Source organism: Desmodus rotundus, chromosome 6 (genome assembly GCF_022682495.2).
Source record: "Desmodus rotundus isolate HL8 chromosome 6, HLdesRot8A.1, whole genome shotgun sequence".
In the NCBI taxonomy this organism is placed as follows: domain Eukaryota; kingdom Metazoa; phylum Chordata; class Mammalia; order Chiroptera; family Phyllostomidae; genus Desmodus; species Desmodus rotundus.
The window spans coordinates 84,159,506-84,179,434 of NC_071392.1; the positions used below are offsets into that span (position 1 = coordinate 84,159,506).

General features: G+C 40.3%; 1 protein-coding gene across 5 annotated transcripts in view; it reads right to left on the minus strand.

Annotated features, from left to right (window-relative positions):
* BRAF (B-Raf proto-oncogene, serine/threonine kinase) overlaps nucleotides 1–14,562 on the minus strand; it is a 115,499-nt gene extending 100,937 nt beyond the window's left edge. For 3 of the 5 annotated variants that reach the window (XM_053926000.1, XM_053925998.1, XM_053925996.1), the window contains exon 1: nucleotides 14,227–14,552. In XM_053926000.1, the coding sequence (XP_053781975.1) occupies nucleotides 14,227–14,352 (126 nt within the window). In that variant the 5' untranslated portion in view covers nucleotides 14,353–14,552. Of the gene's footprint in view, nucleotides 1–14,226 lie in introns of all 5 variants that reach the window. The other 2 variants (XM_053925999.2, XM_053925997.1) reach the window with 1 other exon arrangement.
* Nucleotides 14,563–19,929: the final 5,367 nt, after the last annotated feature.

The window sequence follows — 19,929 nt, forward strand, 5'->3', positions numbered from 1 at the left end:
TTTAATCAAATAACTAACTGCTCTGGGGTTTTGCCCTTTTTCTTTTATTTGTTGTTCTGTCTTTGTCTTAGTGATTCACAGTTCTCTTCATATATTTTTCATACCAGTCATCCATTCGTTATGTGCTGGGTTAGGTAACATTTAAAATGGCCCTCAGTGATCCTCACCTGTTGGTAGCTAAATCCTTGTACTGCCTCTTCCCCTTGAGTGTAGGCTGGACTTACTGTGTTCATAAGAAGCAAGTCAGAACAGAATATGGTAGAAGTGGTGATATATCACTTCTGAGATTCAGTTATAAAGAGATTGTGGCTTCCATCTTAAGAAGTCTCTCTCACTCTACCCTGGGTCTTTCATTCTGGGAAAAGCCAGCTGCCATGCTGCGAGGTGGCCCAGTGAAGAGACCCCTGTGAATAAATTTGGAAGTGGATCTTCTAAGGCCTGCCACCATCCAGGTGAGAGAGCACAGAAGTAGATCCTCTCTCAGTCCAGCCTTGAGATCAGTGCAGGCCTGGCTTACACCTTGACAGCAGCCTCATGAGAGAACCCTGAGGCACAGCCACCCAGCTAAGCTGCTCCTGGATTTCTGACCCACAGTAACTGAGATCAATGTTTGTTGTTTTCAGTTGCTCAGTTTTGGGAAATTTATTACACAGTAATAGGTAACCAATACGCGTGTATTGCAACTATCTTCTATTCTGTGCCTTAGCCTCTTAAGAAGGTCTTAATAAACAGAAGTTTCTATTACTATTTAATATTTTTAATGCAGTCATATTTATCAACTTTTGTATGGTTAGTGTTTTAAGTCTTAAGAAATCCTTGCTTGCCTTGAGCTTATTAAAGTATACCCCCTTTAAAAAAAAAAAAAAAAAGCTTTGAGTTTCTTCAATCTACTAGGAATTGATTTTTGTGCACAGTAAGAGGCAGGGTCCAACTTCATTTCTTTAATATGGTAAGCAATTGTTCTAAGCAAGTGCATCCTTTCCCAACTAACATGCCAGGTAGCATGTATTACCCACCTAAATCCATATAAGTATATAAAATTCATTATTTAGTATCTCCTGTCAATTTGTTATTCATCTTCCCTTTCCTTTTTTAGGCTCCTCAGACACTCCAGCTGGGCCTCAAAACTCATGCCCGTGGCACCCTCAAGGTAACCCTCCCTTGTTGCTCAAGGTCAGGTGACTGCTCTGGACATCACTCAGCAGATCTTCCTCTCCCTTTCTAACAAGGCTGTGTAATCCAATTGACACCTTAAAGATCTATTTAAAGTAAAATCTATCTACTTCTAGGCTTCTTAGTGTTAAAACAAATTAACAAAATGAATAAAACAAAGTATAAAGAGAGAACATTAAAACCAATAAAATTTTAAATAGAAAAATCAGATAATAAAATCAGAGTGATTAAGTTTCTTGGTAGTCCTGGCAATATTTTAGGAAGTGGTCTATTTGGTAGTCCTGGCAATATTTTAGGAAGTGGTCTATTAAAAACCCTAGATATCACTAGAACTGAATTTGAGTATGATCTTTGGGTGGGAGGAATATCTTATATCCACTAAGGTAATGGACACGGGCCCAGTAGTGCCTCACGTATGGCAAGCATTCAAATTTTTTGACAGAAAAATGGTTTAAAGAAGTATTCCCATCTTACTGTTCTTTAAGAATATTTTCACAATTCTTGACTCTACTTCCATAGAAATTGTTACTCAAGTTGTCAAGTTCCACAGAAAATCTACAGGGATTTGGATTTCAATGAATCTACTGAGCAGTTTAAGAAAAACTGACATTTTACCATATTCTTCCAATCCATCCTCAGTATATGGTATGTAACTCCATTAACTTAGGGTTCCTTTATGTCTCCAAGTTTAATTACTTTTCTTTATAAAGGTCTTATACATCTCAAATATTTAAAATTTAGTTTAAGTATTTCTTTTTCTAGGAAATCTGTCTTCCATCTCTTACCCCTACTCTGAATTATGTACTCCTCTTTTGTGATTCCTCTGCACCTGGGGAACATTTTAAACAATACTGTCCTTAATTCTTGGCTTATTTGGTCTGCTTCTACCTCTAGACCAGGGGTGTCAAACTCATTTTCTCCGGGGGCCACGTCACCCTCCTGGTTGCCTTCAAAGGGCCGAATGTAATTTTAGGACTGTATAAGTGTAACTACTCCTTAACTAGGGGCAAGGGGCAAGGAACTCAGCTTTGCCGCGGGGTAGAAACAAGGTACCAGGCCTGATAAACAAGGTGGAGGGCCAGATTCGGCCCGCAGGCCTTGTGTTTCCCACCTGTGCTCTATACTGTAAGCTCCTTGAGGGCAGAGACTGACATTTCTCTGTCACAGCACCTAGCACACACCAGCACAAAAGAGCTCAATATTATTTTTCAATTTTACAAAAATGAATAAATAAATGTAACCAATGAATATAAAGTATAAACTGTCCTACTAGGAAAAGAACTGCCATTTATTGAGTACCTTCTATGTGTAGGGCATAATAATATGCTGAGTATTTAGATACATTATCATCTAAAAGTAAATCATCCGTTTGTCACATATTTTATAAAAGCCCAATATTCATGTCACAAGATGTACTAAACATTAGGAATACTCTAGTGATATTCCATTCAGTCTATTTTTTAAATTTTAAACCTCCCCCTCCCCCATAAACTGGGTGTGTTATAAACAGGAGAAATTTATCATATTTATGGAGGCTGTGAAGTCCAAGATAAAGGTGCCAAATAGATTGTGAGGACCCACTATGAGGTTCATAGATGGTCTTTCTAGCTGTAATCTCACACGGAGGAAGGCACAAGTCAGGTCTCTGAGGTCTTTTGTAAGGGCACTAATCCCAATCACAATGGGTCCACTGACTGCACAGAAAAAATAAGCAGACAGGAAGAGGTGTTCTGAGATTTCAAGTATAAATTATGATTAAGTGCGGAATATTACAAGAGGAGGAATCTAAAGGGCAAGCTAAATAGTTTAGGACTTGCAGACTTTGTGATGTCAGTGCACATTAAGGCAAAGTACTCCAGGCAATTGGAAATACACAACTGACACTCTAGCACAGAGGGTAACTTGACTGTTAAAGACACATAATGGCCTTTGAAAGAACAGATTCAGTTGTGTAATAAGAAATGGAAGACTGACTTTCAAGATGATCTGAGTACTACAAAAAAGCATTAAGTGACCAGAAGGAGAAAACAAAAGCTCAAGAGGGTACCAGAGTCAGGGAAGGTATTCTGTTTTTGGATGGGATCACCATGATACATCTGAAGGCAAACAGCAAGGAACCAGGGTCAAAGAAAGGTCTAAAGGTTTGTGTGTATGTTAAACAGTGAGAGAATGGGGATATGAGATAAAAAGAAGAAACAGATTGTTCTGTGCTGTTCCAGAGGACTAAGCTAGGATGATGTTAGAACCTAGAGACAGAAGTTCAAGAAGGTATATTTGGGTTCCACATTATATCTTTATTAATAGTACAGATATTCAGCAAGGGAACAAGCTGCCTTACTCTAAAGATATTTAACTAAATGCTTAATCATTTGTCAGGGATGCTGGAGAAATTCTGCACTACGTGAGAGGTGAGACTGGGTTTCATCTGACACCAAATTCTGACCTGTCTCATATTAAGCAATGACTCCCATTCCCCCTCCTTCCAGACCTGGTAGCCTCTATTCTACTTTCTATCTATATGACTTGGCCTGTTCTGATATGCTATATAAGTGGAATCATCTAATATCTGTCCTGTTGTGTCTGGCTTATTGCAAGTACCATAATGTTTTCAAGGCTTACCTATTTCATATGATGTGTCAGAACTTCATTCTTTTTATGACTGAATAACCATCCACTGTATATGTATATATGGTATTTTTAAATCTATTCATCTGTTGACAGGCACTTGGGTTGTTTCCATTTTTTGGCTATTGTGAATAATGCTGCAATGAACCTGCAGTATTCAAGTATCTGTTCAGTCCGTGTTCATTCTTTTGGGTATAGTGCCAGGAGTGCTAGGTCATATGGTAAATCTATTTAGGGCTTAAAGATTTTATTGATTTATAGAGAGAAGGGAAAGGAGAGATACATCGATTGGTTGCCTCTTGTACACTCCCAGCCAGGGACCTGGCCTGCAAACCCAGGCATGTGCCCTGATCAGGAATTGAACCAGTGACCTTCCAGTTTGCAGGCCGGCACTCAATGCACTGAGCCACACCAGCCAGGGCTAGATTTCAGATTCTATATAAATTTTTGAGGAACTGTCACTAAGAAAAAATAACCTACATACAAAACTCACAATAAGATACCAATTCATGCCCATTAAGATAGTTATAATTTTTTTAAAAAGTGCTAGTGTGGATGTGAAGAAATTGGAATCCTCATGCACTGCTGGCAGGAATGTAAATGGAATGCTGGTGGGAAAACAGTTTGGTGGTTATTTTGATATATTTCACAACACAGATGGACCTTGAAAACATGAAGCTTAGTGAAATAAGCCAGACACAGAATGACAAATACTGTATGATTTCACTTACATGAGGTACCAAGAATATGCAAATCCACAGACAGAAAGTAGAATAAAGTTACCAGGGGTTGGAAAAGGGAGAAAGAAGGAAATATTTTTTAATGGGTAGAGTTTTTGTTGGGGATGATGAAAAGAATTTGGGTAGAAAAGATGGTGATGGTTCTTCATTTTGAATGTATTTAGTGCCACTGAACTGTACACTTATGAATGGTTAAAATGATATACATGTTATGTATATTTTACCACAATTAAAAAAAATAAAATTAAACATTAAACAATACCTTGAGCCAATAAAAATGTATTAAGCAAGACCCAATGAAAGAAGAAAAAAAAACATCTTAGATATTTCAAACCATGAAAGCACTTAATACAAGGACTAGGATGCTTATCATTCAAAATATGGAAGGACTGAGAATCAGGAGTAGCCACTACATTACCAGAAGTCAGAGGTTCAACAGCTGCTGACACTACTGCCTCTACAGACCCAGGAAACTGGAATTAAACATTGGAATGCTCACTCCAGGTACCTCAACAGCTTCTCCTCACTCAGATTTCACAACTTTGCTATCTAGCCAAAACAGCAGCAAAAAGAAAGCTTCCCTGTCCTTTTGTCTTCCAAATTGTGGGAATTCATCTAATTGATAGAACCTAAACTGCATCCACCTTTGCTGGAAGAGTGTTCAGGAAATGCACTATATGTTATCATTTGTAAGATGCTAAAATATTTTTAAAAGTGAAAACTGAGATACATTTTACAATCAATAGTACATCATGGCTAACCGGCAATGTTTTATTCTAGAGATACAAAACGAAATAATGGCAATTCTTAGAATAACATCTTAAATTTAATGAAATATAACTTTAACTTTCTAAGCTAAAAAAGCTCTCCAAATACATTCTCATAAAAGCTTTATATTTTTGCATTTCACATCCAGGCATTTAACCTATTTAGAATTTGTGAATATTATGGGGTAAAATCCAAATTAATTGTTTCTAGTTTTTTCAGCACCATTTACTGAAAAGGTCGTGCTTTTCTAATTTCCAGTATATAGCTATCATATATCAAGGAATCTATTAAGTATAGGTTTTCTTCTGTTCCACTGCTCCACCTATCACTAGACTACTCAGGACACTGTCGTAATTACTTCACTTCTAACAAGTCTTAATAACTGGTGAAGTAAGTCCTCCCATATTGTCTCCTTTGGGAGTGTCTTGGCTACGATAGTCCTTTATCGATTTTCCACAGAATTTTAATACAATATCACCTATCAATCCATGTACATAGTGTTTTGGCTGGATTATTGGGATTTACATAATTCATTTCAATAAGGCTCCTAGAAATCTTAGGTCTTTTTAAAAAAGTATATTTTATTGATTATGCAATTACAGTTTTCCCAATTTTTCCCTTTTGCCTGGTACCCCCCAACCCTCTAGCCGTCCCCACCCTTAGTTTATGTCCATGGGTTATACATATAAGTTCTTTGACTTCTGTTTCCTACACCATTCTTAACTTCCTCCGTCTTATTTTAAGCCTACCAATCAATCATGCTTCTTATTCCCTATATCTCCCCCCCCACTCTTTCCCTCCCCCTCCCCACTGAAAACCTTCCATGTGATGTCCAAATCTCTGATTCTGTTCCTCTTCTAGTTGTTTGCTTAGCTGTTGTTTTGTTTTTTTAGGTCAGCTGTTGATAGTTGTGAGTTTGTCATTTTACTGTCTGTAGTTTTTGATCTTCTATTTCTTAGATAAGTCCTTTTAACATTTCATATAATAAGGGCTTGGTGATGATGAACTCCTTTAACTTTACCTTATCTGGGAAGCACTTTATCTGCCCTTCCATTCTTAGATGATAGCTTTGCTGGATAGAGTAATCTTGGATGTAGGTCCTTGCCTTTCATGACTTTAAATACTTCTTTCCCGCCCCTTCTTGCCTGTAAGGTTTCTTTTGAGAAACCAGCTGACAGTATTATGGGCACTCCTTTGTAGGTAACGCTCTTATTATCTCTTTATCTTTAGTCTTGGGTAACTTGATGTGCTTAGTGTGTTCATCTTTGGGTCCAATTTCTATGGGACTCTCTGGGATTCCTGGAAGTCTATTTCCTTCGCCATATTGGGGAAGTTTTCCTTCACTATTTGTTCAAATAAATTTTCAACTTCTGCTCTTGTTCTTCTTCTGGCATCACTATGATTCAGATGTTTGAATGTTTAAAGTTGTCCAGAGGTTCCTAAGCCTCTTCTCATTTTTTAAAAATTATTTCTTCATTCTGTTCTGGTTGGATGTTTATTTCTTCCTTTTGTCCCAGATTGTTCACTTGAATCCTGGTTTCCTTTCCTTCACTGTTGGTTCCCTGTACATTTTCCTTTATTTCTCTTTGGGTAGCCTTCATTTTGCAACCAAGATCAATCAGTTCTGTGACCATCCTGATTACCAGTGTTTTGAACTCTGCATCAGATAGGTTGGCTATCTCCTCCTCACTTAACTCTTTTTCTGGAGTTTTGATCTGTTCCTTCATTTTGGCCATATTTCTTTGTCTCTGCACACCTGTTATGTTGTAGGGGGGCAGGTCCGTGGGCATTCACAGGGCCAGGCAACCCTCTTTGCAGCAGTTGTGGTTCTATCTGTGGGGGAGGGGTCAGAGAGGGAACAACGCGGCTGGCGTCCTGGGCTCTAGCCCCTCCTCCCAACGAACTTTATCACATGAGACTGGGGGTTTCTTCTGGCCTGGCAACCCTTGCGGTAGTTTACAGCTAGTTTGAGTCTACGTTTCCCAGTTCAGCCAGACCAATCTTCCTTGCATAGTCTGCCCGCCTCACTGGCGCCGTCCACAGCCTTGCCGCAGGGCCTTTCACCCAGCCCAGTCTAGCTGCCGCGGTCCGAGACCTTGCCACGGGCCCTTTCATCCAGCCCCAGCTCACTTGCGCAGTCCACCTGCCTTGCCGCGGGTCCTTTCACCCAGCTCTGACTCACTGGCTGGGTCTGACGCCTTGCCCCGGGTCCTTTCCACCCAGCTGCCCGTCTCTGTCTCTCCTAACCGTCTTGTGAATGTTTAACTCCTTGGTTGTCCGGAGGTCCACGCAGTTTAATTTTCTGCCACTTCTGGTTGTTTATTGCTTTTAGATTCGTTGTCATCCTCCTTTCAGTTGTTCAAGGAGGCAACGGGTTTCTACCTACACCTCCATCTTGGCCAGAACTCCCATTATTTAGACTTATTCCCAGGTACATCATATTTTTTATGCTATTGTGAAATATACTATTTTATGTTTTCCTTCCTATTTGCTGCTAGAATGTAGTTTCTTGTACAACTCATTGTTTATAATTTGTAGATATTTTAAAAATTTTCCAATAAATCATGTGGTGTATGAATAATAATAGTTTTATTTCTTCCTTTCCAACTCTTATGTTTAAAATTTTCTTTTTCTTAACTTAGTGAAGGTCAGGACCTCTACTACAACTTTACAAGTAATTTTAATAGACAATCTTATCTCTCCCAATTTCAGATGAACTGCTTTCAATACTTCAATTGTAATTATAAAACCTGATTTAAAAAAATACATGCCATTTATCACATTTGATTTGTTTCGGGTCTTATGATGAATGAATGCTTAATTTTATCAAAAACTGTTTGCAGCTATTCAGTAGACCATACATTTCTTCTATTTAACTTGAGATCGTGTGACTTATTGTTAATGAGAAGATACTTGCTGGAATGGGTGGAATGTTTTAAAAGTAAGAAGCAAAGCGTGTAAAAAACAAAGAAACGAACACTTTCAGTAGTTGCTGTATAGGAATGTAAGGACTATACTGAATCATAATCTCTTCCCTACCTGAAGTTCTCTGACCCTATTTCCATGGAAATACAGTTTTATGATGTGTAAAAAGGCAATTTTGAGTTCTTTAGGAATTAACAATAGTACTTTATGTTTTTATAATGAATGGGAATTAAATTACCTTCATTTGACATTACCAGAAAATAAGCTAATTACTCTTTAAAAAATAACCATACCTAGTTATGACTCTTAAATTAACAATTTTTTTCCTCTTAAATTAATAATTTTTTTTCCTCTATGCTACGCGGAGATTTCTAATTAGAGAATATAAACTTTGAAACAGGGGAAAAGGGATTAGACCCAAGTTGACAAAACAAAAAATAAAGGTTCTAATTACTATTTACAATGTAGCTGAAGCTAGTATTCCCCTTTAACTTTAAAAGTATATCCATGAGCCAGAATAGAAATATACTTTGGCAAAAGAAATTCTGTAACATAGAAAACACAGTTTAAAAATTCTAGGTCACGGGAGGAACAACCCAGCAGTATTTTAAATTGTTTTAAAATACTCAAAGGTAAGTGACTAATTCAAAACATACTAAAATTTTATTTAAGTTGTTCTAAAAAGTCAAATTTTGTGGTGTTATTAATTTAAGGGTTAAATAATTAGTGCAAGAAAAAATATGAACAAGAGTATTTCTCAATTTAAACACAATTAAAGCATCTTTTATAATAAGGAGATGAATATTTTCTTAAAAAAAACACACTAACTTTGGAACAAGAGTGGAAAATAAGACTGCCGAAATGTTGTTTTCTCTCCCTGGAAATGCAGTTTCAAAGTTCACAAGGTAGCCAAATACAATTGGAGTAACACTCCTTACAAAACGAACAGAAAACCCCGGGCACTACCTACATTCCCAGCTGTCACATGACCCTGTACCATTCAGGTGTCTGAGAGGTATGCCTTATGAACGCATTTCCTGATTTTTTGTTTTTTAATCTTTAAGTGAAAATCATGACCAGATCTTCTGGAAGATATAAACTTAATTGAGGTCAGAGTGATTTTTATATTCTGTTATTGAGGGCTTTCCCAGGACCCAGAAAGAAATGTAATGTTACTGGGCATCCATCTCCCTCTATGGATGCATAGTCTTGAAATGGGGAGGAACAAGAACAACAGTTTTTTAAGCCCAAGAGAAAACATGGAAACCAAAAGATTCTCAGAGGGTAGAGGGGAGGAAAAATAATTGCTTAATGTTAGGGTGGAGGTTAGATTAAGAGTTTCTTCTGACCTACCATGCTAATTATGTATGACAGTAAATTAGATTGGTAGCCAAAAGAAACTAAAAAATAAAAACTACCTCCAAGAATATGTCAATTACTCCACCAAATATTTAAGGAAAAAACGAGGCTATCTTTTTGGTTCTTATAGTATTAACGTTATCATTACAACTATGAAAGCAGTTCTCCTAAAAAACCAGAAAAGCTCCTAAACAGGCTCTCCTATTTTGAATACAGAAGTTCTATAACAAAATAATTAATGTACGTAAAGTAGACAAAGAGAATGAGTAAAGAGCTTAAACCAATTCAAGTTTGGAGGAATACAAAATTCTCTAAGGGCTACTGACAACAAAGGCTTATTTTAATGATAATTTGAGGCAGAAATATAGGAAGTATAGGAACATATTGGATTTCATAAAACAAGAGGATTATGACAAAAAATGTTCACTAAGTACTCAGCTAAATTAATATCAAGATGTCAAAGGAAACAAAAATGCACTTTTGCAATTCTAAAGGAGAAAATACCTTTATGACTGGAGAAAAAGGAAAAACAAGGTAAGCACCGTTTTACAAAATATTTAAAAAAACAATAAAGTAACCTGCTTCCCTCCCTCTCTCCCCAAACTCATAGAACACAGGTTTCCAGTTGTTATGATGGGATCCTAATTCATCCTAATCAGGAAAGCAAGAGACAGAGAATTAAGAAAAGTCAGACTTCTCTAGCCTCCTGTCCTAATATAATTTTTCCAGCCTATTATCCAAATACACTAGATCAAGTTTGCTCTCGGGTTTACTACATTCAGGGATTTAAGCACCCAGTCCCAACGTTCCTTTCTTATCTGTTTACTAACAATCAATTCTTTAATAACCAAAATATAAAAGTGATTGATATCAGAAGAGGTGAGTAAATGACTGAAGGAGGGAGTTCATTAAATGAGGAGAAAGAGCACAGAAAGGGAACACTAGAAAACCAAAGACACACAGCTATTCTATAGTTTTGCCTAACAAGCATGTTCTGCCTACCTTTGAATACACCCAGACAAGTATACTAACAACAGTAGCCGGAACTGCAGAGGCACATACCTTAGTGGAACTTCCACTTATTAAGAGTATGATGTAATCCACCTTGGTTTGGCCTGGTTCATAAAAATGTGTTTTAACAGAGTGGACTTCATTATAAAGGAGATTCCATCCCAGAATACTGCTTAGTCAATGCATTATTATAAGTATACAACTTAACTAAGATTGGCAATAAGAGATCTTAAAAACAGTACAATTGGAAGACACTCCCTTCTACAGATGCACAGCACAAGAATAGTTAATAAATACCATACCCTGTTACAACACATTTTTTCAATGTATTTATTATACCATATGGTCATAGAGAGACAGAAAGTAACATCAGGGGACTATAAATGTTTAGAAGTAAATGTTTAATGCCAAAAGTATAAGCACATTCATTTGATAAATATTTAATAAGTTCCTTTCATTTACCAGAATATTCTATTTTGAGCATCTATAAAAGTAATACTTACAAATATAGGACATGCAATTTGTTCAATTCCCAACATAATTTCATATTTAAGGTATATGATAACAAGAGTAAAAAAAAAAGAAACAAATTCATATCAAAAAAGTATGTTTAGTTTAAAAACTGCAGTATATCTAATGGTAGGTAAAATATTTTGCTATATTGTTAAGTTACAAATATTACAAAACCACATACACTATATTATACAAGTATAAAAAAGAGTGTATGGGTGTATGTACATTATATTGTTTATGTAATTATATCTTAGTGGCAAGATTATAGATGATTTTTTTTTACTTTTTGTACATAATAAATGTGCTTTCCCTCTCTAATTAGAAATTTTTTAGTGCAGCTGAAACCTCCCTCAGAAACATATTTCTAAACTTACACTTTACTGTTGGTAAGGTAAATCTTTAGAATAAAACATGCCATTTTACACAAGCACAATTTTTCATTTCTTCCCATGCACATGGCAATCGTAAGGTTATCTCTTTAAGTGCATATAAGGAAGACATCTCAAAAGACCACAGTACATTTCAGTTTCCACTGAATTAACACCAATGCCAAATGTAAAATTATTTGTCCGAGAAATTTATTCTACCATCCATGTCATTGAAATTTATATTAAAAAGAGATCCATTTTTAATCACTTATTCCTCCCATCAAATATATTTATTATCAGCTCCTGTAAAAAATATAAAGGAAAAACTATTCATTATTAAATATTAAAACCTGGGTGAGGGAGGCAGTGGAACACACTTCTAACTAATTAAAATTAAAGTATCCTTATGGTTCCAGGAAATAAGCATATGCTTTCCAATTATTGTCAATTTAAGCCTAAATTCATCTAGCCTAGAGGTCCTCAAGCATTGATACATGAGAGCTGCCTAGGAAGTGTGTCAAATGCAGAAGCCCATGGCCCTAGCTCTCACCTAGTCAGAATCCTCAGGGAGTAGAGTTCAATCTGGCCCTTCAAATAAGAGAGCAGAAATTCTACTTTACTAAAGACTTCTCTGTATCACTGCAAGTTGTTCTAATAACTCCGAAACAAGATTCTCAATGTAAACAATGCTATAATAAGAAAGTTGCAACTTCATAACCTATACCCACTAATTTATCTATTCTTCTAGATACAATTCAACAAAACCGTACATGCACCTCAGAGTAAAGCAAGCCTAGAGGCACCTGTGCCTGTTAAGACAAAAGCATGCATATCCGATTCATGGAAAAAATAGGCAGCAGATGTGACCCCTAGTATTTATCCATTAAAAACAATGTATCCTAAAAATAAATTTCCATGCCAACGGAACAAAGTTGTTTATAAATAAGAAGGAATGTGGAGGTGTGGGAAAGACAAGAGGAAGCTTCAGCAAGTTAAGTACCAAAAGTCAGGAAACAAGGCAGAATGAATGGCAGCTAGGGACCAGGAAAACAGAACAAACTAAGAAATGGAAGAAGGGAAGAACTCTATCCTCAGAATCCAAAAGCTGGGATGAACAGATATTAGAGAAAATGCAAACTAAAGTAGAAAATAGTGTAATTTTTTTAAGGAAGAAGAAAAATATGAGAAAATTTAAGAGTAGAACAAATGATGGTACAGGACACCTCGAGGGCATGGATGGAGGTGGTAAAAGAGAGTGGAAAACAAATATTGTGAACTGATACTGAATAGGGCAAGCACAGCAGATGAATTTCCAAAGTAAAGATGATGAAGCAGGAAAAAGAATTGCACAGACAGAGGAAAGAATGAGACGTTACAAGAGTTGGGAAACAAAATGTAACTAGTAGGAAGAAAAGAGAACTTTGAGCAAAGTCAACAGAGTAAGTCACGTTATCTAAGTAATTGTAAAGCACAGTTGTTACACCATAAATTATCTCAGAATTAGTAAAGTATAGTGAAGTGTATTATTTTATGTGATAAAATGCCGAATACTCCATGAAATAAATTTTCCGGAATAAAAAACACAATGTAAATAAAATACTGTGACCAAGTGGTTTTTTAAAAAAGGCTGAATAACGCAAAAACAGGTGGAGAGAAGCAAGGGCTAAACAGTGAAAGAAATGAACTGGGACAAAAAGAAGGACAACAGAAAGAAAGCAAACCTACTTTTTTTTTTTTTTTTAAGTGGGCAGTAATAAAGAAAGAATGGACAATGGAAAACCGACCGAGAAGTGCCGGCCGCGCCAGGGAAACCTGATGGAACCGTGACAGCCTCAGGATTCGGAAAGCAAGCAGCTCCGCAGCGTCCAGGAGGATGTGCGAGATCAGCACCGATAGCAATGTCGGGGAGCGGCGGAATGAGGTCGCGGGCCTCAGGAGGGCCAGGGGGAAGAGAAGTGCAAACTCGGCCTTCGGTGGAAGCTGAGGTCCGAGGGCGGGCGGTCCGGCGGAGGGAACGGGGCGGCAGAGCGCCGACAAACCCCGGGACCCTGGGGGGGGGGCGGCGGTGCGCGCGGAGACCGGGATGGAAGGGGAGCGGAAACTGTGGGGTTTAGATTTGAAAAAGTCAAGACTAAAACAAAAGCAACGGCTGGGTAACAGAGGCGAAGAGAAATCCCCCAAACAAGTAGGAAAGTGGAAGGGAGGCCAGCGGCCTGAAAAGGAGGGCAGTCGGGGAGGGCAGAGAGGCAAGGATGCGCCCCATCATCCATCCCCAGGACCACTGTCATCACTACAGACACCACGGCGACTCGGGCCGGGATGCCGGCCCCGCAGCTTCCACCTGGAAGCCGCCGCCTCCATCCCCTGCCTCCCCCCACCCGAAATAACGAAAACACCTCAGGGATGCGAGCCTGCCTCCCTTCAGCCAGCCGTGACCTTCTAGGACCAACGCGGAGGCTCGCCCCCTATGGACAGCCTCCCGCTCCCGCGCCGCTGCCGGATCCCCCAAGCCGCGGTGCAGGCTAGGGAACCCCCCCAGAGCCGCGGTGTGTGTTTACGTCGCAAGGAGCTGCGTGACGGAGAGGGACGGGGCGCGGGGGGGGGATGCCCCTCTCCCACCCGCAGAGCCCAAAGGAGAAGGTGGCTGAGGGCAACCGAGCTCCCAGCGCCACCTCCTCACACAAAATAAACAGCGGGCAGCCGAGCCCGGCGACGGGAGGGGGGCAGGGGGCGCCGGCACTCACCTCCTCGGGGATGGCGGGGTCCGCCGCAGAAGAGGCCGCGGCGCCCGCGCCGGCCTCGGGCTCCATGTCCCCGTTGAACAGAGCCTGGCCCTGCTCCGCGCCGCCGTCGCCGCTCAACGCCGCCATCTTATAACCGAGAGCCGGGGCCCGAGCGACCGCTGCTGGGCGGGGAGGGGGCAGGGCGGCGGAGGGCGGGGGCAGGCGGAGGCGGAGGGCGGGGGGCGGCGGGCAGGGACGGCCGAGGCGGCGCCGGCGGCGGGGCGGGGGACGCCTGGGCCACCTCAGGAACCGGCCCGCGGCCCCCGGCGCTGCGGAGCCTGAGGGGATTGGGGGAAGGACGCTAGGCGGGGGGCGGGGGAAGGGGGCGGAGACCACTAGAAGTCGCCGCGGCAACGGCGTCACCCGCGTGTCACGGTCGTGACGTCATCCGCGGTGCGTGACGTAATCCTAGGAGCGCCCTCGCGCCCCTGGCTGTGGAGGCTTCCTCCGCGGCTCGCCCACGGTGGCGATCGCCAGTCTTCGCCCCGCGTTTCCGTGGCTTCGGTTTCCTACTTTATCCTCCTCTCCGTCCTGAGTCTGTTCTGGAACGTAGGGCTCGCGAGCAGGGCTGGTTGGTGTTGGAGGAGAAGTTGAAATCCTAGAGGGAGGACGGGGAAGCCCAAGCTACTTCTGTTATTTCTTTCACAACGAATGTCTGTCATAACAATTAGACTTGAAACCTCAAGGTTGAAACAGCCGAGTAGAATTTGATGGAAATATATTAAGAGCAGCCAAATTACCAGAATGATGCCTGTATCCTTTTCATGAAAAGATTTGGTCTGTTAAAGTTGAGTCTAAACGGAAATATAAAAGTTCCCCCCCCCCCCGCCATCGTGGAGGAATAAAATGTTTCCTTTTAGAATATTTTTCGTTTTGCAGGTTACTCAGTTAACAAATGTCAGTGAGGGGGCACCGTCCATGTACTAGGACCTGCACAAGGCACAGAACATTCTAGACGTCTGAAGCATCAAAACTTTGATCGTTTCTGTTTTGAAGAAAACCAAAATACTTTAAATACTTTTGCGCCTTTCATAAACAGAACATTCCAAGGCATTCTCTGTGCAAAATACGCATGAAAACCATTAAGAAAGGAGAGGTAAAATCCCTTTGAGAGGCCCAATGACGGAATGGAATTAAAGAAACCCGGTTCATTATTAAAAATACATTTGTTCCAAAGGAAAAGAGGATTATTTCGGAGGTAGAAAACAATTTAAGGAAGGGAGAAATAGGAGTGACAAACATGGTGGAAGTTACTGTGGGCTCCTAGGTGGCAGGAAAGTTAATCACCGAAGGAACCTACACATCCAGTCATGAGAAGCCCTGAGTGGACTTTGCGTTTTTGTACTTCCCACGAGTGGGGAAGTCACCAGGGACCTCCTTATAGTACCGAGGACGATTCCAGAGACAGAAACCTCTCCAACTGATCTCTGAAGCAGGATGTCTGCCTATTGACAGAGTCACCATGGGCCCAGGCGCTGAGCCTCACTCCCAAGGTAAGTAGTGTGTGGGGCGGCGTAACTAAACAGAGTGCTAATATCCCTCCGCATGGAACTGTGCAGAGCACAGCCTCTCCAGTGAGCGTGGCATATGCTTTGCACCTAAGTATCATTGCACTTCGTTTCCCAGAAGGAAGGTCTCTCTGAGGAACTAAAAGTAAAGTAAAAGGCAGCGTGGAAAAGTAGGATACAGGAAGATGATCGAAAGGGATGATGTCGTCAAGCAGTGGCCTGAAGCGCCCGTCTCTGCTATACTTCTCAGCAGACTGAAGGTGCACCGCCAGCCCGTCGTGGCGCCTTTCCCCCTTGATGTCATCAGGACTATAATGGGCAGGTTTTAACATCCTCTCCCACTCTTATTTCACTTTTTGAAATCATCCTCTGAAAATATTACATTAAAACACTGCCTCATGACGTTAAAAATCCTAAGATGATTTTTTCATTGGTTCCATGTTAAATTATATATAGCCTTCCTTTCCAGCGACAATCGGTAAATCATGTCTTACATGGTTATTTCTTCACAGAATGGTTGATACCATTTATTTAATATCGCTTTTTGTTAGCTTCCACTTATTCAACAGTTTCAGACCTTGTCTTCAAATTCTGGGTCTGTTTTATTTGGTTTCCCTAGACCATTCTAAAGCCCCACTGTATTCAGATAGGAAGATATCAAGAAAGCGTAAACTTTGGAGTTCCAAGATCGGGATTTTAGTCAGCATGCCACGTTTTTGGCTATATACTCTCAAAGCACTTGAGCTCAAATCCCTGTGGGTTTGTGTTTTTTTTTTTGTCATTTTAATCTCTAAAGAGAAGGTGATAGTGATACCAGTCCGACCTACCTAAATGTATCATTGTGAGGATAAAATATGATAGTTTTGCCCTTTACAAAATATAAAGTGACCCCCTCAGTCAGAACTCAGCTAAGGATTGTCTGTGCTCTGTGATGTCTGGGAGCTCATCTGGGAAGGCTCAGTGCCTGGTGGGGTGGGGTGTCTCAATAGGTTGGGACTGGAATCATCTGGAGGCACATTTCCACACAGGTCTGGTGGTGGAAGCTGGGACCTCAGCTGGGGCAGTCAGCCAGAGATACGGAAACGTGCTCTCTTCATGTGCCTTGAGCTTCCTCGTGGCATGTTTGCCTCAGGGTAGTCAGAGTTCTTGCAGCTTAGCTAGGGGCTGCAAATGCTGGTGTCCCTGTAAGCAAGGTAAAAACTGTATTTATTGTATTGTATGACCTAGCCTCCAAAGTCATACGGTGTCACTTCTGCTGCATTTAATGGGATACAGGTAAGTCACGAAGTCCAGCCCAAATTCAAGGACAGGGGATTTAGATCCTGCCTCTCAATGGAAGAAGTGTCAAAGAATTTATAGATATCTTTAATTTGCAGACAGGTCATGTTTAGAATCATGAACTGGCTACTCTGTAGAAATGGCTCCTTATGGTCACCTTCTCCACAGGGGAGTCTACACTCAAATTCTCCCCCTTTTATTACTGGAAATGACTAAGGCATTCCAGTGTGCTAAGAACAAGCCTTTACCTTCTTTCTTTAGCTTCTGAAGCCTCACTGCATGCAGAAATAAATGCAGGTCCTTGACCATTGGACACACCCAAACCGCCTCCTTCTGGGCACTTGCCCCCAAGTCACAGTGCTGCCTTAGGCAGGGGTGAGGTGCTGGACCCCTCTACACAAAGCAGTAGCACTGTGTTCTTGGGCCAGCCAGTTTGTGTTCTGAGCAGAAAGAGAAAGAACACCTCCCTTTGTGTTTAATATGTCATATGGGCACCAAAGCAGTGTTATCTTGCATTCTAAAGTCTAACAGGCCTTTTAGTCACAGTTCTTTTAGGTCTTGCTCACAGTGCACTTTCCCCCCAAGGCATTCATGTATTCACAGGAGGCTGGAAAACAAATCTAGGTGAGAAGCACTGTTTAGAACATTGCTCCAGCTGATGATTGAGAACGTTAAGAAGTCTTGCTGGTATGTCTGACCCTTTGTTCTCTGGAGATGAGTGTATTTCCAACTGGTGTTCCTGTCTTGAATCCTGCATTCTAATAGACACTGGATTGTTCTACCCATCAGCCAGGTCTGATTCCCACATTAATTTGGTCAATGACTAGAGAACAAGTAAACAAGTAAGCAGACTCTGGGAAGTGTCCACAGCTCCAACCATGTTCAATGATGTATAGCTAATAACAGTTTAATATTTTATTTATGAATCAAAGTCACCACTGCAAATAACACATCCTGTTTTATTTAATAGATGGCTACTCTCAGAAGCTCTTTAGGTGTGAATAGAAAAATTGAATCATAGAGTTGATGCAGCACAACCTTCCTGCAGAAAGACACTTGGAATCTCCTCCCTGGAATTCTACACTCTATCTAAATCCTTTAGTGATGGGAACTTCACTAATACTGTACATTGAACTGTAATTATTTTTTTCAGTTGGATTGAAGTCCTCTTCGTATGATATCTATATTTTGATCTGAGTATTGTCTTTTAGAGGAACATAGGATGAGCTCATTCTATGTAATTGCTTTCAAATATTTGAAGGAAGTTCTGTATTCTTTAGGCGGTTCCTTTTCTTTCTGTGTACTCTTCTAAATGTTCCTCTTAAAATGTGGTCCCACGAATTGAACACTCTTCCAGATTTGGTCCAATCAACAAAGAATAGAATCTCTGATTGCAGTGACCTAGGAACTGTGCTTTTGTTAATATCAAAACCATGTAAGCAACCTAATTATTGGTGCATATGAATCTTGCAGTCAACAGAAACCTTTGTTGTCTTTTCAAATAAAATCTTTTTACACCAAGTCTAGATTTTTAGTCTTTTCAGCATCATTGTCATGATGCTAAACTCTACTAAACTCACTTTTCCCATACTTTTTTTTTTTAATTCCCACCCAAGGACTTTTTGTTTTCATTGCTTTTAGAGTAAGAGGAGGTAGAGAGAGAAACATCAGTGTGAGAGAGAAGCATCAGTCGATTGCCTCTTGTGTGAGCCTGGACTGGGGATCATATGCGTCCAGACCAGGGTTCACATACACCTGCGCCTGCACCAGGTTTTAAACTTGCAACCTAGGTATGTACCCCGATCGGGAATCTAATCCACAACCTTTCAGTTATGGGATGACGATCCAACCAAGTGAGTCACACCGGCCAGGCTGTATTTCCCATACTTTTTGATTCTTGAAGGAAGACTCTGCTTTTAGATTTATGAAATTTGTTAGATATACCTCTAACATTTATCAAAAGATATTTATATCAGTATGTTATTTCATCTTATAACATCTTGCTTATACTACCCTTGGGTGTGTTAACAAGATATAGAATTCTTTGAAATATGGTTTGCAAATTTAGTAATTTTGGGTGTTAAATTTTTTTAAGTTTGCCTTTATTGCAAGGTATAGTAGACTATATACAGTATGCTACCTTTTTGTAAGAAACAAGGGGAAACTAATACCTGATAAAGATGGGTAAGAATGAAGTGGAGGAGAAAAGATAGCAATGAGACTTTCCTGAGTATAGTTTTTAATATAGTTTGCTCTAGGAGACATGAATAAGTGAAAAAAGTAAAATCTAACAAAATAAACTTAATTGTATATCAAATTGATAGCAACTACACAGAGAAAATAATTAATGTAGTCAATTATATAATAATGAATGTAGTTTGCTGACTACAGACTATCATAGATTAACACTGTGTCAAATTAGCTAAACGGGAACTGTTTCCCAGAATCCCCTTCCATAAGGGAAGACCTTACCCACTCCTTAAATATATCCCCAGAGAGGGGCTGGACAAACTCACCACGGCTGTAAGAAATGCATTTGTGAGGGTAACTGTTAGAGCAACAGCTCTCCTCTGTGTGCCAGAAATGACAGTAACTGCTACCATTTTGATGGGGTACACGCTTAGGTGTGCGGCATCTCCTGTAGGACCCCCACTCTGGAGTTGTGATGACAGCCTGGGGTAGTAAGAGTCTGACTTGTATTGCAGTCCCAGCTCCACCTTGTATCCCTGCTTCTTCCACGTCACCTCCACCTTTTCTTCCTGACTATCTGCCCGGAGGATTTTAGGTTGCAGCAGCAGACACCCGGCCTCACACAGACTGTTTAACCAGCTCCACATTGCGTAAGGTCAACTCCCTGTGGTACGTTCCTTATCATTTA